Source organism: Aquarana catesbeiana, linkage group LG02 (genome assembly GCF_042186555.1).
Source record: "Aquarana catesbeiana isolate 2022-GZ linkage group LG02, ASM4218655v1, whole genome shotgun sequence".
NCBI classification, from domain to species: domain Eukaryota; kingdom Metazoa; phylum Chordata; class Amphibia; order Anura; family Ranidae; genus Aquarana; species Aquarana catesbeiana.
The window spans coordinates 623,629,761-623,656,212 of NC_133325.1; the positions used below are offsets into that span (position 1 = coordinate 623,629,761).

At 41.8% G+C, this 26,452-nt stretch overlaps 1 protein-coding gene across 1 annotated transcript in view; it reads left to right on the forward strand.

Moving 5' to 3' along the window:
• PRKX (protein kinase cAMP-dependent X-linked catalytic subunit) overlaps positions 1 to 26,452 on the forward strand; it is a 230,558-nt gene that overhangs the window by 187,855 nt on the left and 16,251 nt on the right. Inside the window, exons 4-5 of the mRNA XM_073616384.1 lie at positions 12,282 to 12,401; positions 21,825 to 21,920. Coding sequence (XP_073472485.1) covers positions 12,282 to 12,401; positions 21,825 to 21,920 — 216 coding nt within the window. The remainder of the gene's footprint in view (positions 1 to 12,281; positions 12,402 to 21,824; positions 21,921 to 26,452) is intronic.

Sequence of the window (26,452 nt, forward strand, 5' to 3'; positions counted from 1 at the left end):
GACTAAGAGGCCAGCCACTCACACCTGGCTGGTTTTATAACCTCTCCTCTAAGCATGGCCCCATCCCAGGTCCTATCAGGGAACCCTATATTAACCTGTGCACTGCAAGCCAGCAGTGCTGATCAACCATTGTGTGTGTTAGCTTTCGTGTGTACTTGCTGTGTTTCCTACGTCTGATTCCAGTTACCGACTTTGGGATATTCTCGACTGTCCTTGTCTGCTTGTGGCCCCGACCTTGGCTTATTCCCTTACTATCCCTATCCTCCTGTTGCCTACTGTGGGTGTAAGCTGAGGGACCCTGGGGGTCGCGACCTGGAGCCAGTTGCAGCCCAGTCCATCCTCACCACTAGAGGCTCTGGTGAACACCTGCTGGCTCTTAGACTCTGCGCCCCAGGGAATCTTACGCTCTAACCCCGATGGGATCCGTGTTGGCGTTCCAGCGGCCCTGCCTTCCTTACCACCCTGACTCCCATCCGCAGCAATCAGCCATAGGGTCCACTACCTTGCGGTGCACTCCTGATCCCAACGGTGTGAACTGACACCTCTAAAGTTTGAGTGTTTCTTTTTCTATTTTCTGTGCAGAAGGTCAAATCCCATGTACAGCCTGGGCTCAAAATGCACATGACACTACAAGGACACAGGCATTGATCTGAAGACAAACAAAAGTACTTATATCACACCATTTCATATTTCTGATATGTGTCTGTTAGCATGTACTTAAAAACACCTTGTTCATTTTGCATTGCTTCCTTTGTGTTTAACACTTTGGTGATCCTGTCAGTTCCCCCGCTTTCTTATTTCAGAATGACCACACCAGGGCATGAAAGCACATCCTGTCCAGCTTGGTCAGTTTGGTTCTTTGAATTCTATTTGGGAGCACAGTCTGCCTGTACTCCAGTTGTCAGATCTCTCCTGACATAGCTCTTCACTGGGAAGATCAGTGCACTGCCGTTTTTCTGCTTCCTGCTGGCATATCCACCTGCATCGCTCTTCACTGGGAAGATCCATGTACTGCTGTTTCTCTGCCGCCTTCTGTACCCCCTATACAGCTCATCACAGTGTATTTCTCTGTCTGCATTTTACATTGGACAGTGTCTGTGCTCCATTCAAGCTGCTGCTGCCACACCCTCCCATCATCACACAATCTCCACCCTTACATCTCTAAGCATCTTATGCAGTTCAGAACAGAAGTCATGTAATCACTTCTAGGGGAAAAAAAAAAAGAAATAAAAAGTAGTTATTGTAGATCAGGTCAGGTTCTTTATAAGGGGATTGTAGAGTCCTTTCAATCTGTTAATTTAATATCAAGATATGGACCCGTCCTTTTGTTGCCAACCTTACGGCTCATTGAAACAATATCGCATTCCTTCTGAAAACCAGTTGTGTCAGGTACAGTGGCTTGAAAAAGTATTCATACACCTTGAAATTTTCCACATTTTGCCATGTTACAACCAAAGACATAAATGTATTTTATTGGGATTTTATATGATCGACCAACACAGTGGCACGTAATTGTGAAGTGGAAGGAAAATGATAAATGGTTTCAAAAGGTTTTACAAATATCTGGAAAGTGTGGCTTGCATTTGTATTCAGCCCCCTTTACTCTGATACCCCTAACTAAAATCTAGTGGAACCAATTGCCTTCAGAAGTCACCTAATTAGTAAATATAGTCCACCAGTGTGTAATTTAATCTCAGTATAAATACAGCTATTCTGTGACGCCCTCAGAGGTTTGTTAGAGAACCTTAGTGAACAAACAGCATCATAAAGGTCAAGGAACACACCAGACAGGTCAGGGAAAAAGTTGGAGAAGTTTAAAGCAGTGTTAGGTTATAAAAAAATATCCCAAGCTTTGAACATCTCGTGGAGCACTGTTCAATCCATCATCTGAAAAAAGAAAAAGTATGGCACAACTGCAAACATAGCAAGACATGGCTGGCCACCTAAACTGACAGGCCGGGCAAGGAGAACATTAATCAGAGTAGCAGCCAAGAGGCCCATGGTAACCCTGGAGGAGCTGCAGAGATCCACAGCTCAGGTGGGATAATCTGTTCACAGGACAACTATTATTTGTGCACTCCACAAATCTGGCCTTTATGGAAGAGTAGCAAGAAGAAAGTCATTGTTAAAAGAAAGCCATAGGAAGTCCTTTTTGCAGTTTGCGAGAATCCATATAGGGGACACAGCAAAAATGTGGAAGAAGGTGCTCTGGTCAGATGAAACCAAAACTGAACTTTTTGGCCTAAAAGCAAAATGCTAGGTGTGGTGGAAAACTAACACTGTACATCACACTGAACACACTATCCCCACTGTGAAACATAGTGGTGGCAGCATCATGTTGTGGGGATGCTTTTCTTCAGCAGGGTCAGGGAAGCTGGTCAGAGTTGATGGGAAGATGGATGGAGCCAAATATAGGGCAATCTTAAAAGAAACCTGTTGGAGTCTGCAAAAGACTTGAGGCTGGAGCAGAGGTTCACCTTGCAGCAGGACAACGACCCTAAACATACAGCCAAAGCTACAATGGAATGGTTTAGATCAAAGCATATTCAAGTGTGGCGCAGTCAAAGTCCAAACCTAAATCCAATTGAGAATCTGTGGCAAGACTTGAAAATTGCTGTTCAGACGCTCTCCATCCAATCTGACAGAGCTCGAGCTATTTTGCAAAGAAGAGTGGGCAAAAAAGGTGGTTCTACAAAGTTTTGACTCAGGGGGACTGAATACAAATACATGCCACACTTTTCACATTTACTTGTAAAAAAATTTGAAAACCATTTATAATTTTCCTTCCACTTCACAGTTACAGTATCTCACAAAAGTGAGCACAACCCTCACATTTTTGTAAATATTTTATTACATCTTTTCATGTGACAACACTGAAGAAATGACACTTTGCTACAATGTAAAGTAGTGAGTGTACAGCTTGTATAACGGTGTAAATTTGCTGTCCCCTCAAAATAATTCAACACACAGCCATTAATGTCTAAACCGCTGGCAACAAAAGTGAGTACACCTCTAAGTGAAAATTTCCAAATTGGGCCCAATTAGCCATTTTCCCTCCCTGGTGTCATGTGACTCGTTAGTATTACAAGGTCTCAGAATGAATGTGGAGCAGGTGTGTTAAATTTGGTGTTATCGCTCTTCCTCTCTCATACTGGTCACTGGAAGTTCAACGTGGCACCTCATGGCAAAGAACTCTGAGGATCTGAAAAAAAGAATTGTTGCTCTACATAAAGATGGCCTAGGCTATAAGAAGATTGCCAAGACCCTGAAACTGAGCTGCAGCACCGTGGCCAAAACCATACAGCGGTTTAACAGGACAGTTTCCACTCAGAACAGGCCTCGCCATGGCCGACCAAAGAAGTTGAGTGCACGTGCTCAGCGTCATATTCAGAGGTTGTCTTTGGGAAATAGGCGTATGAGCACTGCCAGCATTGCTGCAGAGGTTGAAGCGGTGGGGGGTCAGCATGTCAATGTTCAGACCATACGTTGCACACTGCGACATCATCCCAGAAGGAAGCCTCTTCTAAAGATGATGCACAAGAAAGCCCGCAAACAGTTTGCCGAAGACAAGTTTGCTAAGGACATGGATTACTGGAACTATGTCCTGTGGTCTGATGAGACCAAGATAAACTCATTTGATTTAGATGGTGTCAAGCGGCGTGTGTGGCGGCAACCAGGTGAGGAGTACAAAGACAAGTGTCTTGCCTACAGTCAAGCATGGTGGTGGGAGTGTCATGGTCTGGGGCTGCATGAGTGCTGCCAGCATTGGGGAGCTACAGTATATTGAGGGAACCTTGCTAAAGAAGCTGAGGGTAAAGGTGATGGACTGGCCAAGCATGTCTCCAGAGGCATAACTAGAACCTTCAGGGCCCTGGTGCAAGAAACCATGAGAGGCCCCCCTGACCCCTGGGGCGACCCAGCCCCATGCTTCAGGGGGCCCAAGTGTCACCCCTGTACACCTGGATAGGAAGAGCGGCGGGGGCAGCATATAGAGGACCTGATCCCCTCCATTTGCTTCCTGCAGCCATGACTTCAGGAGTAAAATGGAGGGTATTGATTCCTCTATATGCCGCCCGGTGCCCCTCCTATCCAGGTGTACGGGGGTGAGACATGGCCCCCCTGAAGCATGGGGCTGGGATGAGTGGCAGCGAGTGGTGGTGGCAGTAATGGGGGAATGGGATGGGATCAGTGGCGGCAGTGGTGGTGGGTTGGATGGGATGAGTGGTGGCTGTGAGGGGGGTTAGATCACTGGCAGTGGTGATGGTGAGGGGGGTGGGCTCAGTGGTGGTGATGGGGGATGGGATCAGTGGTGGGATTGGTGGTGGTGGGGGTGGGATCAGTGGCGGGGGGTGGTGGATCAGTGGCGGCGGCGGTGATGGTGGTGAGGGGGTGGGAGCAGTAGCAGTGGTGGTGCCATCCTCCCCCACCACCAGCTCTGCCTCTTACTGATCCCATCCCCCCACCACCACCACAGATCTCACCCCTATCCCATGGGGGGATAGGGATAAGATCTGTGGTGGTGAGGGGGGGTCAGTAAGAGGCAGAGGTTGGGATCAGTTGCACTGACTATTTTGTCACTTAGTTTGTCAGTCGATTCCTTCCCCTTCATAATTACTCCCATGCCTCCAGGGATACTCCTGTGTCATGGGATCTCCTGCAGAGGGGAGAGCTTCTCCCCCTTCACTGCATTGGTGTCAGCTGACTTTCCCTTCCGGCGACTGTCTCCTTACATGGCTTCCCTTTCCAAAGATAGCAGCCTTTCCTCAGCGACTAGTGGGCTAACAAACCCCCCCCCCCCGCGAAGCGAAGAGACGACCCCTGACAGTGTAGAACGGGCGGGTGGGCAACCCTTACAGTGGAGATCGTACGGGCGGGCCCCCGGACAGCAGAGAACGTGCGGGCGGGCCCCCGGACAGCAGAGAACGTGCGGGCGGGCCCCCGGACAGCGGAGAACGTGTGGGCGGGCCCCCGGACAGTCGAGAACATGCGGGCGGGCCACTGACAGCAGATAATGTGCAGGCAGGCCCCTGACGGGAGAACGTGCAGGCGGACCCCTGACAGCGGAGAACGTGTGGGCGCGCCCCCCCCACAGCGACGCAACTCCAGGGCCCAGTCGCAAGTGCGACTGTTGCGACCCTGGTAGTTCCGCCACTGCATGTCTCCATACCTAAACCATATTGAGCATCTGTGGGGCATCCTCAAACAGAAGGTGGAAGAGTGCAAGGTCTCTAACATCCATCAGCTCGGTGATGTTGTCATGGAGGAGTGAAAGAGGACTCCAGTGGCAACCTGTAAAGCTCTGGTGAACTCCATGCTCAAGGCAGTACTGGAAAATAATGGTGACCACACAAAATATTGACACTTTGGGGCCAATTTGGACATTTTCACTTAGGGGTGTATTCACTTTTGTCACTTTTGTTGCAAGCCGTTTAGACATTAATGGCTGTGTGTTGAGTTATTTTGAGGTGAGAGCAAATATAAACTGTCAGGCTCGATTCACACAGTGGCAACACGACTTCAGTGCGACTTTGCAAGGGGACTTCAACGTGACTTCAGCGCGACTTTAAGCAATTTACAACGCGACTTCAAGTCACCTTCAGGACAGGCGACTTTGGCTGTGGCCAATCACAGAATAATCAGCTCTCTGGGAGGGAGGGGTTTGCCTGGGCAAACTAATTTTTAAACTGTAAAGTCGCTTCAATATAGATGGAGATCCGACTTGGAGGCGACTTCCATTGAATTCTATGGGTACAGGTCGCCTAGAAGTCGGATCCAAGTAGTACAAGTAGTACGCTCTGAAGTCGGAGCGACTTCAGTAGTGTCAATTAAGACTCTCTCATTCACTGTAATGCAAATCTCACAGTAAAGCGACTTGGGGCGACTTGAGGGCTTACAAGTCGGATCCCAAGTCGTCCTAGTGTGAACCGACCCTTAAACAAGCTGTACACTCACTACTTTACATTGTAGCAAAGTGTAATTTCTTCAGTGTTGTCACATGAAAAGATATAATAAAATATTTACAAAAATGTGAGGGGTGTACTCACTATTGTGAGATACTGTGTTTGTGTGTATGTGTGTGTATATATATATATATATATATATATATATATATATATATATATATATATATATATATATATATATATATATATATATATATATTATAAAAAGTCTACACACCCCTGTCTAAAATGTCAGGTTTCTGTGATGTAAAAAAATGAGACAAAGATAAATCATTTCAGAACTTTTTCCACCTTTAATGTGACCTATAAACTGTACAACTCAATTGAAGCACAAACTGAAATCTTTTAGGTGGAGGGAAGTAAAAATAAAAAGACTAAAATAATGTGGTTGCATAAGTGTGCACGCCCTTAAACAAATACTTTGTTGAAGCACCTTTTGATATTATTACAGCACTCAGTCTTTTTGGGTATGAGTCTATCAGCATGGCACATCTTGACTTGGCATAATTTGCCCACTCTTCTTTCCTACATAAACACTCCAAATCTGTCAGATTGCGAGGGCATCTCCTGTGCACAGCCCACTTCAGATCACCCCACAGATTTTCAATCGGATTCAGGTCTGAGTTCTGGCTGGGCTATTCCAAAACTTTAATCTTTTTCTGGTGAAGCCATTCCTTTGTTGATTTGGATGTATGCTTTGGGTTGTTGTCATGCTGAAAGATGAAGTTCCTCTTCATGTTCAGCTTTCTAGCAGAAGCCTGAAGGTTTTGTGCCAATATTGACTGGTATTTGGAACTGTTCATAATTCCCTCTACCTTGACTAAGGCTCCTGTTCCAGCTGAAGAAAAACAGCCCCAAAGCATGATGCTGCCACCACCATGCTTCACTGGTGGGTATGGTGTTCTTTTGGTGATGTTCAGTGTTGTTTTTGCGCCAAACATATCTTTTGGAATTGTGGCCAAAAAGTTTAACCTTGGTTTCCTCAGACCATACCGCTTTTTCCCACATTCTTTTTTTGGAGACTTCAGTTGTGTTTTTGCAAAATTTAGCCGGGTTTGGATGTTTTTCTTTGTAAGAAAAGGCTTCCGTCTTGCCACTCTACCCCATAGCCCAGACATATGAAGAATACGGGAGATTTTTGTCACATGTACCCCACAGCCAGTACTTGCCCAGATATTCCTGCAGCTCTTGGCAGCCTCCCTGACCAGTTTTCGAGGGACGTCCAGTTCTTGGTAATGTCACTGTTGTGCCATATTTTCTCCACTTGATGACTGTCTTCACTGTGTTCCATGGTATATATAATGCCTTGGAAATTCTTTTGGACCCTTTTCCTGACTGATATCTTTTAACAATGAGATCCCTTTGATGCTGAACTTTATTTGGGGTTAATCAGAGGCACTTTAAAAGATGGCAGGTGTGTACGGACTCCTAACATAAGTTTGAATGTGATTGCTTAATTCTGAAAACAGCTACATCCCCAGTTATAAGAGGAGGGGCACACTTATGCAACCACATTATTTTATTTTTTTATTTTTACTTTCCATTCCTAAAAGATTTCAGTTTGTTTTTCAATTGAGAAAAATAATAAAATGCAGCGCTAGGTGAAATATAACAGATATTTAGTGTCTGAAAGGGTGAGTGACCACCCTATATATGTTAGTAATATGTGTATTCATCAGACATGTGTATGGTGATGTTTAAAAATCACAATAGTCACATAGTGCGTAAATTCCAATTATCACAATCACACAAGACATAAATTCCAATTATCATAAATAGTGTCCAAAATGTGATGAAAAACTCATTGCCAGCAGCACTGTACATAACAAGAGGAAACCATATGTGAATTCTTAGATTGAGCAGGTAATCCTCATATAGTCGGACTCCACATGGAAATGAAGGGGTAAATGCGCTTACCAGAAGGGATGGACACTCTCACCGTACGGCGGGGTGTCATACAGGCTTATGGATCTATAGATCCCAGGGATGTTTGCTTAAAGCTTGCTGGAGGGTACTGATGATGGATCCCAGTAAATACATCCGAGGCAGCCTCTGGAGCAGGATGGTCTGTATATCCTTAGATGGATGGATGGATTGGTTCCCCTTTTGGGACACACAGGTGACCGAACGATACAGTTCTCACCCCGTCAAATGAAATCCGTGTAAGAAAAAAAAGGGAATCTCCACATGGTGCATGAACCAGTAAAAAAAGGTTTATTCAAAATTACAGTGCTGCTGGCAATGAGTTTTTCATCACATTTTGGACACTATTTATAATAATTGGAATTTATGTCTTGTGTGATTATTGTGATAATTGGAATTTACACTCTATGTGACTATTGTGATTTTTAAACATCACCATACACATGTCTGATGAATACACATATTACTAACATATATAGGGTGGTCACTCACCCTTTTAGACACTAAATATCTGTTATATTTCACCTAGCACTGCATTTTATTATTTTTCACATTTTTACACGGTTACTACACTTTAAAATTTCTTTCAGTAGCGCAACAATATTCCTGTTTTTTGTTTCTGTTTTTCAATTGAGTCGTACAGTTTATAGTTCACATTAAAGGTGGAAAAAGTTCTGAAATTATTTATCTTTGTCATTTTTTTACATCACAGAAACCTGACATTTTAACAGGGGTGTGTGGACTTTTTTTTTTTTTTTTTACATACCGTCACCAGTCAGTGTTCCTGATCACCGCCACACCCGTTATATAATAACGCTGTACTGCACTGGTGACAGTATGTAAAAAATGTGAAAACATTTTATTTTTAATCTCTTCATTTTCCCAAAAATTTGGACAAAAAAGGGGTCATTTGGGGGGTATTTGTACTGTCTTGGCATATTTGGGCCTCAAGAAATGAGGCTGCAGTACATCAGAATTGATTAATCTCCAGATATATACCATAGTATATGGACTCTGTAACTTTCTTGCAGAATAAATAAAATGCGCTGATTTGGGTCATGTTCACCAAAAAAAGTAGCCAAATACATTTTGGCCTAAATTTATGAAGAAAGATTATTTGCAAAATGTTATAACAAAACACATTTTTTTTTTACATTTTCAGTCTTTTTTTTTTCCTTTAGCAAAAAGTGTTGCATGACTGCGCAATTGTCATTCAAAGTATGACCGCACTGAAAGCTAAAAATTGGCCTTGGCAGAAAGGGGGTACGAGTGCCCAGTATTAAAGTGGCTAAGCTTTAAAAGAAATCAGCACCTTACCCACTTTCAAACCTAGAGGAGGCTGGATTATGTTTGGGGGCTGCTTTGCTGCTGCATCTGGAACGAAATGCCTTGAATATTTGCAGGATACAATGAAATCCTAAGACTGAAGAAATTATGTAGCAAATTATACTGCCCGGTGTCAGAAAATTCTACTGGAGTCACAGGTCATGAGTCCTTCAGCAGGATAATGACTCAAAATACATAACTAAAAGCACCCAAGAATGGCTTACAACAAAACACTGGACTACTCTATCAAGGGTTGTGCTCCAGAGAGCGGCACCGCATCATTAATTTCATTAGGAAATGTCCACTGCCAGAGGAAGAAGAGCACAAAAACGACTTGTGATATCATCCGACTAAATGCCTTCAGTTATGATCAGCAGGGGATCTGTGAGCTGATTGGAGCAGAGCAGGGTGAATGACAGGTCCGTGTTTATGCAGAACAGACACTGACAGACCCCATCTCTGCTCAACGGATGAGAGCAAACGGACTCTGCTGTCCATTTACACTGGCTGTCTCCGATCTGATCTGCCTAAACGGAAGAGGATGTAGTCCTCCTCCATTTTTTATTAGCAGGCCCGATCAGACCTAGAGGTAAACGGTTTTAAACGAACACAAGTTCAGGTCCATAGCAGTGCATGAACCTTCCAATGAGGTCCACCTGAAAAACTGACAGGCAGACCTGATCGGATCACCCGTATGAGGTGGCCCTGAAGAAATCTGAAAAAACGGTAAATCTAATACTGCAGGATGCTCCAATGATGGGGATGGCACGCATGGCGTTGGGGTTAAACTTTCGTTGTTAAGAGCAATGCTAGGGTCCTGCCCTCTGCACATAGCTATGTAGGCCTGGAAAATGTAAGCATGAGAGTCTGTGTGCTACTCTTTAATAGAAAACATCTTTCAGTAGTTGCAATGTATATGCATGTGAACATTTACTGAGCTTAAGTGGTAATAAGCCCAGAAGCACACATTTCGTATTGCAGCGTACCATTTTTTACATGTAATGGTTACATTCATTTTCTTTTTTAGACTTTCTTTCTTCTATTTTTGTCTGGTGATCTGACCAGTAAGTCTGTTTTTCAAAAGTACAAACTCTCCAGCAGAAAGTATCAGTTACAGAAATGAGACAAACCATTAAACACTAGCAGGGGTGCTTACAATGGTCCTCTTTTATTTATGTAAAGTCTTTATCCCAAAAGGAAAAAAAAAAACATTTTACTGTAGCTGCTTATAAGTATTAACTGGAGTTTGGTTTCAATTTGTTAGTGTATTTAAATCTTTTAGTCCATCTAACACTTACCCCCCCCCCCCTGAACCAGCCAATGCTGCTCTCCAAAGGTGCCCCCTGTGCTCATTCAGCCAGAGTGGAGGCAATTTAATCTAGGAGGTGTGTTACTATCTGGATCACTAGGTAAAAACAGGGGGAAAGCCTAGAAAATAAAACAAATACAGCCTCCACATCTAAAGAATGCTAAACTGCAATATATGACGTTTTTGATTTTGGGATTAATACCACTAAGTAAGCTGAAATGAAACTGTAAACTGTTGGCGCTATATAAACTGTCTGGAAGAATACATTGGGATTAGACATTTGTTGAAGGGCTTTCTTTTTGATTTCTTAATTTGTGAAACAATTTCATGAACATGGTACCTTGTATGTATTCAGCAGCGAGATTTCGTTTACTTTATTATTAGTATTGAAAAAAAAAACACACACAAACAAGCCATTATATCTGCTTGCCCATATTATCTATTAATATGACCACCCAATTGTCAGCATTTTCAAACGCGTGTTATTTATTGTAAAAGACCAAGGCAGACAAAACATATTGAAACAAATTTAGCTAAATTCAAATTCACATCTGCTCAGTTGGGTAGATAATCTTATTGTATACCGCCATCTAGTGGCAGTTTGTAAAAATATATATATATTTTTTCTTGCAACTCTTGATACTTCTCAAGAACCCAAATAGCTACTATAGAACCCATAGATAAACAGGACCTTTTCACAATGTCATTAAAAACCAATTTAATCTGGGAGCCTAGCTAAGCAGTGCTGACAGTAATGTAGTCATGGTGCTTCTGGTTGAAGATCCCTGCATATGTAAACAATGTTCAGACTTCGCATTTGCTTGCATGGTAAATAGTCAAAATAATCTGTACGGGATATGTGTAATAGAAAAAAATAACATAACATTTGCTTGGAATAGAATTTGTCAAATGAGTAAAGTACCCTGCCACAGGACATGATCCATAGATGACCAAAGAAGATTTTTCACAGAAGAATTTAAACATTGAGGGAGGCCATGAGATGGAGGTAAGTATGCACCTGGGGAGAGCGGGGTAGAAAAAAAAAAAGAATATTGTGCACTTTGTTTAAAAGTACAAGTATCTTTTATGGGGGCAACAGGTACAATAGAAACAGTGAAAAGCACATCGACATTAACAGACATGATAGCCAGATGTTTGTCTGCCCATACAATTAATACATTTTTGTTCATCTGGCCATCATGTAAAAGATTTTTGACAGATCATACATAAGATCCTAATTAGCCAATGTGAAGGACACTTTAATTCTAATTAGTCAGCTCATAAAACAAGCATTTTTAAATATTTAATTGATGACACTACATATCATTGAAATTAGCCCTTGGTTTTAATTGAGGCACTTCATCCATACTTGCTAATGTGTGATTGATTTGAACATCGTCTTTTAATATTGTAGTGGTATAGTTGTGTCTTTCAAAACAAGTCTAAGAAGTGATTGTTAAGATTTTCTACCATGTCTGTGTAATTGGTAAAGATTTTTTACATGGAAGAAAGGTGATCTTTTCACTGTGCATTCAGAAGAGGCAAAAAAGTCAGGATGATCATCCATTTCTGGGGCTAGCCTTACCCTACTATGACCTTTACTATTTGTAGACCTGTTTTCTATATACTATTTCCCAGATCTGAAGGTGTCCCTATATCATGGCAAAGCTGCGTAAACTGTTGGCGCTATATAAACTCTGTATATTAATAATAATAATTACTGACATAATAAGTCTGATTTTCATTGTTTTCGATTGCAGAACATGGACACTGTGTGGAACACCTGAGTATCTTGCACCTGAAGTCATTCAGAGTAAAGGCCATGGAAGAGCAGTGGACTGGTGGGCTTTAGGCATTCTAATATTTGAAATGTTGTCTGGGTGAGTATTGGTTTGGTTCATCAGCTTAACTGCTTCAGCCCCGGAAGATTTTCCTGACCAGAGCACTTTTTGCGATTCGGCAAAAAAAGAGCGACAGTTTTGAAAAAAAAAAGCAATATTTTGAACTTTTTGCTATAATAAATATCTCCCAAAAACATATAAAAAAAACAAATTTTTTGATCAGTTTAGGCCGATATGTATTCTTCTACATATTTTCGGTAAAAAAAAAGCGCAATAAGCGTATATTGATTGGTTTGCGCAAAAGTTATAGCATCTACAAAATAGGGAATAGATTTATGGCATTTTTTTATTAATTTTTTATTAGTAATGGCGGTGATCTGCGATTTTTATCATGACTGCGACATTATGGCGAACACATCGGACACTTTTGACACTATTTTGGGACCATTGTCCTTTATACAGAGATCAGTGCTATAAAAATGCACTGATTGCTGTGTAAATGACACTGGCAGGGAAGGAGTAAACCACTAGGGGGCAATCAAAGGGTTAAGTGTGTCCTAGGGAGGGATTCTAACTGTGGGGGGGATGGGCTTCAACTCGCATGACAGCGATCACGGCTCCCGATGACAGGGAGCAGTAAATCCCTGTCATGTCACTAGGCAGAACGGGAAAATGCCTTGTTTACAAAGGCATCTCCCTGTTCTGCCTCTCCATGACATGATCGCTGGGAGATCGGCGGACATCGAGTCGGCCGGTCCCACGGGCACGGTCAGGCACACGGCGCCCGCTAGCCCCGCCAATTAAAGGGGACGTACAGGTACGCCCATTTGCCCACCGCTGCCATTGTGCGGTCGGCAAGTGGTTAAACATGTTTTCTTTACTGATAATGCCTGGAACAACATAAAGACATTTTTCAATGCATTATCTTATTAAACAACTAAAAACTTTTTCCAAAATACTGTGCTTCATTTATTCATTGAAAGATTATATCAAACAAATAAATCTGTAGTGAACTTAAATCTGTGTGGGAAAATGATTTGTAAGTATATGCAGTCAGTTTGGTGATCCAGACACCCCTGTTTCACTACACAGTTAAAGTGATAGTAAACTTTCACTTTTTTTTTTTAAATAACAAACATGTTATACTTACCTGCTCTGTGCAATGGTTTTGAGCCCTGATCCTCCTCTTGTGGGTACTCCAGGCTCCTCCCCACTGCCAAGTACCCCACCTAGCAAACTGCTTGCTTAGGGGAGTGCTCATGCAGACTCGCTCCTGAGCCCCGCTGTTTACCTCCATAGACACAGACAGTGGGGCTTCCCCTTCCCCCGCTTGTCATAGGATTTGATTGACAGCAGTGGGAGCCAATAGATTCAGCTGCTATCAATCTGCCCTGTGAGGAGCTTGAGAGTGGACGAGGGAGGTGGTATCGTTATTACAAAAGGTTTTTACCTTCATGCATTAAGGTAAAAAACTCTGTCTCCACTGTAGCAACAGCATAGCTTGGTAAAGAACACAACCCCTCACTGCTGATTGGGCAATGACGTTATGCCAGAACAGTGATAGATCAACATTCTGCTCACCCTGTTCTCTCCTTCTGTGTGTGTCCCTGTCAGCTTTACAGATGATATCACAACAAAATCTGATACTTGCAGTAATATTTAAAAATAAGTTTAAAGACTTCACCAATATATAAGTGCTTTAATTGGGAGGTTAGGGAGTGTGTATATATCTATCTATATATATATATATATATATATATGTGTGTGTGAACGCTCTTTACATCTTTCAGTACATGCAATTAAATTTTATGTAACTTTAAAATCTATTAGAGACCTACTGTATGCATATGCTTGTATCATAGTATTTTTATTATAACATTAACTGTTAGTAGGTATTTAAAAGTTCCTAACATGGAAAAGGTTTACTTGCCTGTAGCATCTTCTTAGGCAGTTGGCTGCAGTTCTAATTTTGATCACTAGATGGCAGGAGTTAGCTGTCAGGCAAAATATTGCAACGCAATATAACTCTGTTCCACAAATAAATACATTTGCAAAATGTAATCAATTTTGAAAATTTGGTTTAAAGCCTAATTCTGGACGCAACATTTTTATAATCTATTGATTTGTTAAACACTTTCTCATGTAGTAGGACCGTATTCTTTTTTTTTTCCCTGCAAATGCATATTATTATTATTATTATTATAATAAAATGTAAATAGGTATAATATACTGTATTAAATAGCACAGTTTGCACAGTACTTTAAAAAGTAAAGGGAGACAGGGGAGTCCTGCTTGTGAGATATGAAATCCGATTATATCTCCCTATGAAAGTACAGTACAGAAAATACACCCTAGTATATGTCTGAACTTTTATCCACTTACTCCCTCCCTCGTAACTTCCAATACTTAAATTCTGGTCTTCTTTGTGTCCCCCTACTCGCCTACACTCGATGGGAGATAGAGCCTTCTCCTGCTATGCTCCAAAACTCAGAGAGTTCTTTGGAATTCACTTCCAAAGAACATCAGAGAGGCATCTTCTCTAGACTCAAATCAAATCTTTTTTTTTTTTTTTTTTTTTTTTAGACAAACTTTCACATCATTGTCCCTTTTTCCCCTTTGCTTTATCCTGTGTATTTCTTGTGTTTTCTTTGAGAAGCTACCTTTAAAGGCGCTATATAAAATAAACGTTTATTATTATTATTAATATTACAGTTGCCATTGTACTTGCGGCATCCCCACTGGCCCCAAGATTGCAGTCATATTTATGTAGAAAGCTGGCTTCACACCTATCTGCACCTGTGTGTTCTTGCACACATGTTAACTGTGTTATGGTAAAATAAAAAAGCATATTCATTTTAATAGGCTACCCCTTTTTTTTTTTTTTTTTTTTTTTTTTTAAGCATCACTCCAAAACTTTCACTAGCAAGTTACTATAGTTTGCGGTGTTTGCAGTACAGGTGAAGCACTATTGAGGTGTCGTTCAAAATGTATGGCACCACAATGTACTAATGCATGTAGTGTGTGTTACTTCAATACCATAGGGTGCAGAGGACCAAAAATTATTTTGCCCAATTGTAGCTTTGCCCTTGAGCCAAGCATGACTTAGATTTGTTAAAATCTCAGCCTTTTACTTAAGCCAGTAAAATTGCAACACTGATAATTAAATGTTATTTTGCATATCATAATGTACAAGATTTGCAGTCCAATGCGCCTTTAAACGCGGTACGAATGCACATGCCAGACAAATTTAATCAATTTCAGTTAGCCTAGCTTACACCATTGCAGTGCTTTCATGTGCATTTAAAAAAAGTACAGCATGCTTAATTTTTTTCCACTGCAAATGTATGTAAATTGCCAAAAGGACATGCAGAACCACACTTAGAAGGCAGGGATTGTGGTGTAAATGAGTCCTAAAACACGATCTACGTACAGATTTTTTAACCAGTAATCAGTACCCATCCTGGTAAACTTTGTGAATCATCTGATAAGGAAAAATCTGAATATAACTTGAGTTAAAAGGAATATTTAAGCACATCTGTTTTAGTTTGTTTCTTCATAAGATTTTTTAAAGGGCAAGAACATTTTTCTTTTATATAGTAAACTTTTGAAGTGCTATTTTTTTTTTTTTTTTTTATCATATTCCAAAGATTCATAAACAGATAGACATTCCTCTAGGCGAACAAATTATTTTTAGCATGGGGAGAATATCTAGTTACTTGTCTCAGTATATCGGTGTTCGTACACCCCTTGGTTCTGCAGTATTCATCATTTATATTGGGTTTTAACAAAATTATTAGTTTTTACTCTCACTTGATGAAATCATACGCTTTTATACGAACTGCAAGTCACAAAATATAGGTCCCATACCCTCTTTGGGACAAACTTGTCCTGCTAGATTGATGTTGATGGAGAATTGTCTGGGGTTCTATTGCTATGGGTAATGTTGTTTTAATAATGATTTGTGAAACTTAGTTTGTGCTACTATAATAAATTAGGCTGCAAGCACACCCAGTGTGTGTGATGATCCAGAATAAGTGGACAATAGTACTGCGCTATGATTATAGATCAAATTACAAAATAAATGTGCAAAATGCAAATATGTACACAAATATAAGAAAAGATGTATAAAAAAAAAAAGAACAGAACTGTGCATATAAATCTAAATACAAAGTGAATAAATTATCCCTCCAGTTTAAAACCAATGATGTCCGTGAGCCTTAATGCCACTGGATCAACTGAAATGTGCAATAAATGTCAATCAAAATCTTCAACGCAAAGCTACCACCACAGAAACCCCAAGAGGGAATATGCTCACTAAAAACATGGCTTTATTTAAAATCTACGCACACATATGTATAAATCAGAAAACAGGGTCATTGCAAGTACCTCACCTCAGGTCTCTGTTGAGAGTACAGCTGAACCATGCCAAGGGAAAGAACAGCAGAAGCCAGCAAAGCATGAGATCAAACACTTTCTCTCCTGAATCAGTGTAGCTCCACCCTACTTGTTTTGTCTCATCATGGGCACCTGATGATCTTGATGAGATGAAACAGGTATGGCAGTTTTTACATAGTTATACCCGGCATAGGACCTGTAAGCTAGTGGAGACCACTCTAATAGGTGGTGCCTGCTACAATGATTTTCAGTTTCCACAGAGACCCCAAAGGTATGGCACAAATATACTTACACTGGTCCAAGCTGGACCAATGTAGCTGTGTAAAAAATGCCATATCTAAACTTCAGCTTTCAAGTATTTGTAAACCCCAGACATAGAATATGAGCAAAGCATATCCCTCTATACTGTGCACTTGTCTCAATCCAGAGCACTAATACCGCGTACACACGATCGGAATTTCCATCAGAAAAACCTTGGATGTTTTTTCAGAAGGAATTCCGCTCAAGCTTGCCTTGCATACACACGGTCACACAAAGTTCACCGAACTTTCGACCGTCAACTTTCGACGCACAAGACTACAACGAGCCGAGAAAATGAAGTTCATTTCTTCCGAGCATGCGTCGAATTGTTTCCGAGCATGCGTCGGAATTGCTACAGACAATCGGAATTTCCGATAGGAACTTTTTCCATCGGAAAAATAGAGAACCTGCTCTTAATCTTTTGCTGGCTGAAATTCCGCCAGCAAAAGTCCGATGGAGCATACACACAATCTGAATTTCCGACCAAAAGCTCACATCAGACTTTTGCTGTCAGAATTTCCGATCATGTGTATAGGGCATAAGTGTCATTTCTGTCTGCTGTGTCGGTCCTCTGCTATCTGCATGAATCACTTCTGTCAAGTTTTCTTGACCCCAAGAGAAAAAATGGTGACAGGGGAGGCATCTGTAGCACACAGCCTGTGATTGACAGGCTCAGCTCTGTTCCTGTGTGCTGTGTGGAGTGGGTGTCTCCTTTCCCTCCATTCAGCTTGTGGAACTCTCCTCACTGAGCTCTGCAGAGTGTAATTTCAGCTCTCTGTCTCTTGCTTTGTGACATCTCGGATGAGCTTGATTAATTCTGAACGTTGAACAGATGTAGAGAAGACTGCAGATAAACAGGTACAACTTATGCAGGAGGATTTGTTTCATCTCTGTGTATCACCTGAGGCCAGTCACTTCACTGGGTATATGTAAGGGTTTACAACCACTTTAAACATTTGGTGACCACCCTATAACCGTTTTACTGCTACAGGGTGGCAGCTCTGCACAGGATCACATATATATATATATATATATATATATATATACATGATCCTGCACTTCCACCTGCAGGGGGCATGCGCACACTGCCAGCAGGCCTCCTCTGCTGTGATAATTCACAGCAGAAGCTGATCTGCAGGTGCCAGGCACTTGATGTCTTCCGGCACCTGCTGATCATTGGTAAACTACACAGAATGGGAATCTGCCTATGTAATCAATGCAGATCGTTGTTCTGACAGGGGGAGTAGGGATGGATTCTGTGTTCCCACAAAGCAGGGACTATAATCCATCTCTTCCCCTAGTAAAAGCAGCACATACAGTACACATAAACACTGGTTAGGCACACAGGCACACTTTGATCGCTCTAGATGTTTAACACCTTCCCAACCAGTGTCATTAGTACACTGACAGTGCATATTTTTAGCACTGATCACTGTATTAGTGTCACTGGTTTCCGCAAAGTGTCAGTGTCCAATTGTACGCCGCAATATCGCAGTCCCGCTATAAGTTGCTGATCGCTGATTTTTTTATTTGATATGTTTTATAGCAGAAAGTAAAAAATATTGTTTTGCTTTTTTTTTTTTAATTGTCAATTTATTTTTGTTTATAGCACAAAAAAAGCAGTGGTGATCAAATACCACTAAAAGAAAGCTCTATTTGTGGGGGAAAGAATGACATAAATTTTATTTGGGTACAGTGTCACATGACCGTGCAATTGTCAGTTAAAGAGGTTGTAAATCCTCCCGTAAAGAAAAAAAAAACCTGCTACACAAAGGCATAATGAGCTAGTATGCATTGCATACTAGCTCATTATAAAATACCTTAGAACGAAGCCCTGCAGCAGCGCCCTGCACACTGCTGACATGGCTGACATCTTCCCCGGTGTTTCTTCCGCTGTGATTGGCCGGAGCCGCTATGGCGTCACTCCCGCGCATGCAAAGATCACCTGCACAGGGCCCTGATAAAACGGCACGGGCGTGCGTTTCTTCAGAGCGCATGCGCCGATGATGTCAGCGTATATATTGTAAATATCTCCTAAATGGTGCAAGTTTAGGAGATATTTACAGTACCTACAGGAAAGCCTTATAGGCGTACCTGTAGGTACAATTAAAAAGAAAGTCTTTACTTGCTTTTTAAAGTAACGCAGTGCCCTAATGCAAAAAATTGCCTAGTCATGAAGGGGGGTAAATCTTCAGGAAGTCAAGTGGTGCAGACCTCCAGACAAACAGCTAAAATACTCCATGTTTACTGTTTGACTGCCAAACGATTTATTTCTGTTCATCCAGTCTTGTGATGAACACACATCTCTCACACTGCACTGCTAAGTAAATGACACAACTATTTCCTGTTGCAACCATGAAGCTTTCAATGTCAATTCTCCAACTTGCTCACTGGAAATGATTTAGCATCGTTAGGGAGGAGATCCAGAAAGTAATCACATGATCTCCCCAGCTGTGCAATATGCCAGAAGTGTATAAATTGCATGATTGGCCAAACAAAACTGTGAATCTTATAGATTAAATTAATATAGTGTAAAAGTAGTTCTAACGTATACCGTATTTATCGGTGTATAACACGCACTTTTTTCCCCTTAAAATCAGGGGAAAATCGTGGGTGCGTGTTATACGCCGATCCCTGCTAATTGTGATCTATCGGCGGTGATCGCCGCCGACATTCACATAGCGTGTAGTTTTAAATATGGCGCCGCGGAGTTCGGAGGGACTCAGCAGAGCTGAACGAGCGCCGCCGAAATCACAATGACTGGGCGGAGCCGAGATACACAGTCGAGTGTTCTCGGCTCTTTCCGGCGCCGCTCACAGTCATGCCCAGTCCCGCCATTGGACCTGTGTTATGTCCATCATAGGGCGGGACTGTGAGCAGCGCCGGAAAGAGCCGAGTACACTTGACTATGTGTATCTCGGCAGCGTTCGTTCAGCTCCGCCGAGTCCCTCCGAACTCCGCGGCGCCATATTTAAAACTACATGCTATGTGTATGTCGGCGGCGATCTGTCCAAGCATGGACACTGGGGGCAAGGCTGCACAGACCACTGGGGGCAAGGCTGCACAGACCACTGGGGGCAAGGCTGCACAGACCACTGGGGGCAAGGCTGCACTGACCACTGGGGGCAAGGCTGCACTGACCACTGGGGGCAAGGCTGCACTGACCACTGGGGGCAAGGCTGCACTGACCACTGGGGGCAAGGCTGCACTGACCACTGGGGGCAAGGCTGCACTGACCACTGGGGGCAAGGCTGCACTGACCACTGGGGGCAAGGCTGCACTGACCACTGGGGGCAAGGCTGCACAGACCACTGGGGGCAAGGCTGCACAGACCACTGGGGGCAAGGCTGCACAGACCACTGGGGGCAAGGCTGCACAGACCACTGGGGGCAAGGCTGCACAGACCACTGGGGGCAAGGCTGCACAGACCACTGGGGGCAAGGCTGCACTGACCACTGGGGGCAAGGCTGCACTGACCACTGGGGGCAAGGCTGCACTGACCACTGGGGGCAAAGCTGCACTGACATGGCTGCACTGGGGCAAAGCTGCACTGACATGGCACTGACACTGAAAATGCTGCAATGACACTAACAAGGCTGCAGATGGACACGATAAGGCTGCATTGATGGGCATTTTAATGTAAGTTTTTTTTCCTTAAACTTACCTCCTAAAAGTTTTTTTTCCTTAAAATTCTCTCCTGAACTTGGGGTGCGTGTTATACGCCGGCGCATGTTATACGCCGATAAATACAGTACTTAGAAGTTTGCCTGAAGATCTGCTTTAATTGTGAAAACTAAAACTGAAATAAAAAAATAATAGTATGACCATCCCTGCCAGCTGTCCCTGCCCCTGGACCTTCACCAGCTTTCGGAACTGCTGCTGATTTTTTCCCTGAGCTTTTGCTGCTGCCCTTTGCACTTTATTACTAGTGCACTTCGGTAAATTCACCACCCTTTTCAAGATTATACTGTGTATTTTATTACCCTATTCTACAGCTCTTGTTAAAAATGAATAGTGAAAGTGGCAGTATCTAGAATTTGCCAGCACATCTACATCTCTGACTTACCGAAGATTACAGAGGATGGTCCCTGTCTTCTTTTTAATGTGTTTGCATCACTTAGTGCACATTACATTTAATTACGCTAACAGAATCCAGGTTTGTGGGCCATCATAACCTGCTAATGAATAAGTAATGATAGCAGCCCTCCTGTCATAGATACCGTATAAGTTATGTATGAATACTCAAGGATGAGGAAGGTAAAGATGTAGCTACAAGTCTGCATACAGTATATGGAGAAGATTAAAAGAAATCTAATCCACAGAACAGATGTTTTTACATTGGTAATGAATGAAAGGGTAAAATGCAGGAAGTTCATTGATCTGCACTCATGGTACCTGACGTCAATAAATATTTTTATATGCAACATTGAGGCTGGCTCCTTTAAGTCTGCTCTTAAAATATCTGTAGTGAGCTCCCACACTCAACAAAATAATTGTCATGTCCAAGTAAACTCAATCTATCAAATGAAGTAATACCCCAACACTCTGGTGCACACTCTCTAGAAAGATATCCTGTACATGGCCATGATTCATTAAAGAGGCACTCAATGCTTTTCAGACTTCTTTAGCAATTTATTACCGGACCATGGTTTTACTAGACATGTATATGGCATATATGGTGGTAATGTTTACAGTCAAAATGGAAACCAATCAAATATTTATTCTTAAAAGGCTTGTAGTGATTGTTTCAAATCTCTGTTTTTATAGGTTTCCTCCATTTTTTGATGACAATCCGTTTGGCATATATCAGAAAATTTTGGCCGGCAAAATAGACTTTCCAAGACATCTAGATCTTTATGTGAAGTAAGTTCCTTCCTTGTGTAAACATGATTCATTTGGAAATGTCATAAAGGGTACATTTATTCAACCTATCATTCACTGCTCTTGATGGAGCAGGTGATGTCTCATTCCTCCAGCTGGCTTTTCCATGATGTGAAGTGAATAAAAAATTGGTTGGATTGTTGGTGCAGGTGGGAGGTTATTCGGTTGAAAAGCTGCACTCTTCCTTCTTGAAATAACTAGACCGTGGGGTTTATTTACTAAAGCTAGAGAGTGCAAAATCTTGCTCACTTCTGCAAGGAAACCAATCAGCTTCTAACCTTGGCTTATTCATTTAAGCTTTGGCAATAAAACCTGGAAGTGAGCCTGATTTTGCACTCTCCAGTTTTAGTAAATAAACCCCCATATCTCTATTAGGTCTCTAGTTCTCAGTTCTCAGGGTCACTAAAGACGTTACCCCCCCCCCCCCCCCTTTTTCACAGCTGTAATGTGACATGTCACATAGCACAAGGTAAGTCTGTGATAGAGGACACATTCTGCAAGATGTTGTATTGATATAGGTCTAAATGAGGAGCACCAACATTGTTTTATACAGTATAGTTTACATTTTTAAAAAAAGTTACAGGTGGAGTAGAAGGAGAAACACGCTAGGCATGAGAATCTTCACAATACCCACTAGATAGCATGCAAATTTACTCCCCAATCTAAATAAGGTGTAAGGTGGAGTACAACAAAGATCTTGTGACCCGAGCACCTGAGAAATAAAGAAAAGCCACAGGGTGATCCACCTCTCCACTACTCGAATCAGCTCTGTGCCCTGTGTATGTGATTTGAGCTACATGATGGCTCAAATATTAGCCTTTATCTTGGGCTCTGGCTGCCCGAGGGTGATCTCTTCCACAACTACACGGTTTAACAATGTATGGAAGTAGACAAGTGGTTTTATTTTTATGGGTAGACAAGTTTTGCATGGGTATTAATGACAGTTATATTTTATACCAGGGTGTGTGCTGGTCCTTTAGAATTATAAGCTCCTCTGTAGTAGGGACAGATTGCCACCATATATATTGTAAGCAGGATAGGCTAAAATAGTATTGGCAGCAGTAAACTATGCAGGATACAGAGACACCAGTTTGCACTGTACATTTTTTCAGCAAGGCAGCAAACAGTTTTTAATGCAGGAGTGTTTTGTACAGCTATTCCATAACAAAAGCAAACAAAATATTTGTCCGAGCAACTAGCTAAACATATGTCAATTTCTTACTAACAGGGTGCTTCTTAGTGTATTCCCCAAAACAGGCAGCACTTTCTTTTTACTGTTCTGTCGGCAGTCAGCCTTTTCATACAACAGCAGGCTCTCACAGCAAAATATAGCCCTGTGCATTGCTGAGAGTAATGTGGTCTGGCTACCAGGTAGGATGTGGACCTAGGAACGAAGACTTTTCCCACCCAAAGTTCTACAGAACCTATTAAAACCTTGGGAAACAAAGTTTGTTTCATGTAGGTGAGAGACCTAGGTGACACATATACACCATTCACAATCTGATAAAGTAAACACTTTACATTTTTTTTCATGCAACCCAGTGGGCTGAACAAAAAAACTGAAGAGGGAGGAGCTCACGGTACTAACTATGCAAAGTCAGTATAGCGATCTTTCCACTTAGATAATGTGTTGTGATAGGAGGACTGCCCCCACTTCCCGCTGCAAGCCCTGATTGGTTGTCCATCAGATGCTGGTTTTCCCAGCATGGTTTACAGTAGAGATGCCCATTTGACAGAAGCCGGCCACTCAGTCAGCTTCTGTTGGACAAGCTGATGTACACATTGACCGAATGTCAGCTGTTTTTTTCCAACCGGCCAATATTCGGCCAGTGTGTGCTCCTGGCTTAATCCCCATTGTCTAATTTATATTGCTAAATTTCTATGTAAACCATACATCTGAAATACAGTAACCTTCCTAACTTGTTTTTAAGCACATGTGCAAGTTATTTCACTCCCAACTAATCTTTGGGCTAAATTCCCCCTCTTTTACCTAGTAAGAACTCATATAGTACTTTTCAATGTATTAAGTATATCAACGTATAGAAAAACCGGACAGCTACAGATTATACACCATTTGAATGTCAGTTGAAGTCACCTGGACAATTGAAGCAGAAGTTTCTCAAGGTCAGTGATGTATAACCTGATGTCACAATTTGCGATCTTCAGAACTCTCCTGTGCTGCTGTCCCTGCTGTAGCTGCATCCTAGAACCAGTGTGTGGTTTCCTACTTGGGCCCCGAATGCTTAATTTCTGTTCATCTTCCTTTGCTCAAAGGATTTTGTCTTTCCTAGAAACCTGTGGCAAAGCCTACTCTGTCAATGTATTTAGGTTACCAAACCAGCCATCTTGTCCCCAATGCTGTCTCTCAATTCTGTACACATCTCATTGCTGTCAGATGTTGCCAATCATGATGTATCTGAAGGCCGCAACCTGGGAGCTGCACACAGCAAAGCCCATCAACCCTTATGTGATGTGCTCATAAATAAAGGGCAGCTGCTTACATTTTGGGCCTTGGCATTCTTGATGTCCTACACTTGTCTGGTGACACAGATGGTCCACTACTACCGTGACACTCAACAAGTCCTATTCTATAGAAGTTATTGTATCCATGCACTGCACTTATTATGACCTACAAGCTTGAAGAAGCTGTATGTAGTCTTTATTAAATGGCCCTATTTGACTGGCCATTTCTCTACTATAAACCAGAAGTTTTGTATTTACAGTTGGCCACAGGGGCATAAAGGACTGATTGGCATGGTTTCACCTTCTATACTTAAATGCTAAATAATCTCCTTATTTTTGAGGATTTGTGAAAGAATGAGACCTTTAAATTCTTTCAATTCCGGAAAGGTCAATAATGGATCAACTGAACATTTTTTTATAATCAGTCGTCATAATTTGTAGCCTATATTAAAGCCCAGATGAATGATTTATGTACTTGATTTACTATGTGTTTTTGACAGTTATAGGTCGGTATTTATCATTTGCACGCTGCACACCTACATTAAGATTCCCGATTTCCAAATTTATGATGGCATTTTTTATAATGCTGTACTTGATTACAGTACTTAATTTAACATTCTTTAAGCCAAGGAAACCCATTTAGGGCAGCCTTTTATTACAAGCATTTAGTTTACGTTTAAATCCACTTACAGTCTGTACATAACTGGAAAGCTTTCATGTCTGGTTTGTTGCCAGTGTGTAGTAGTATTACAGAGTTCCTGAACCGAGAAATAAGTACAGCACATTACCATAGATCAAGACTAAGTATTAGAAGTTAGGGACATGATTTGCAAGGTATATCTGGTTTGAATTTGTTTTTTTAAACCAATGATTTAAGCATCCCATGGGAATTTTGAAGGGAAATAAATCAGAAACATTTTGGTACCAAGCAGTGAATGAAGTCATGCGTTCCTGGGTCAGCATTCAAGTTTAGTGGATACATGATTCAGTTTCTCATCACTTTAGGTCAGTAGCATGTTCTTCCTTGGGTTGAGGGGCAGACAAAGCTCTTCTATTTCCATTAAATGCTGATTTGCTGATTACCATTACGGGTAACAGAAATATTCTCATTTAATCGTTTTCTTGGTACGCCCAAAGTAATCATAAAGGTATGTCTGTGCAGATAAAGCACATGGCTCTGGTATATCTATGCAGGAGTCTTTTCTGATGCTTTAAATCCCTACATTTATTTTTCTTGTATTTATTTACTTTAAATTCCTAGTTTATTCCTTAAAAAGTCCCAGTAGACATTTTTTTGTTCATTTGGAGTGGGGTTAGGCAACCTCGGCCCTCCAGCTGTGGTGAAACTACAAGTTCCATGAGACATTGCAAAACCTTGACATTCACAGGCATGACTCCTAGAGGCAGAGGCATGATGGTATTTGTAGGTTCACCACAGCTGGAGTGCCGAGGTTGCCTACCCCTGATTTAGAGACTAGTAATAACTTCCACAATTATATATTTTAAAGCTTTTATACAGAATTTTAAGTATTCAGCTCTGAATCTGTGATTTAAAGGTAAGCACACCATGTAGTTCAGTGTTGTCCACATTTAAAGCTTAACACCAACGTAACACATATATGCAGCCCCTCTGCACTGGGCTTTTTGCCATGGGGTCGCATATATGCGCCGCACAGTGTGCTCCCAGCAGAGACCGAGGTCTCGCTGAGAGCCCCGGGTCCTGTACTAACGATTTGGACCCAGAACTCCCGATTCCGGGTCACTTATTTGCTGTGGTAGCCTCTGATTGGCTACCACAGTGATCCGTCACTATGAAGCCCACCCTGCGTTTCTCTCTCTGTCTCTGTGAATGGAGAGGAAAGATAGATTGAACCTTTCTCTCTCCTTGCAGAGAGAAAAATAATGAAATAATAAAAAATACCTAGATCAAGGTTTGATCAGTGCCGGGGATAGTGTTTGGATCAAGTAAGGTCACTATATTTTGGGCAGGATTTTTATTTATTTTTTTAAATTTGTATCATTGTCATTGTCCAGTGTGTTTTAGGTAGGAC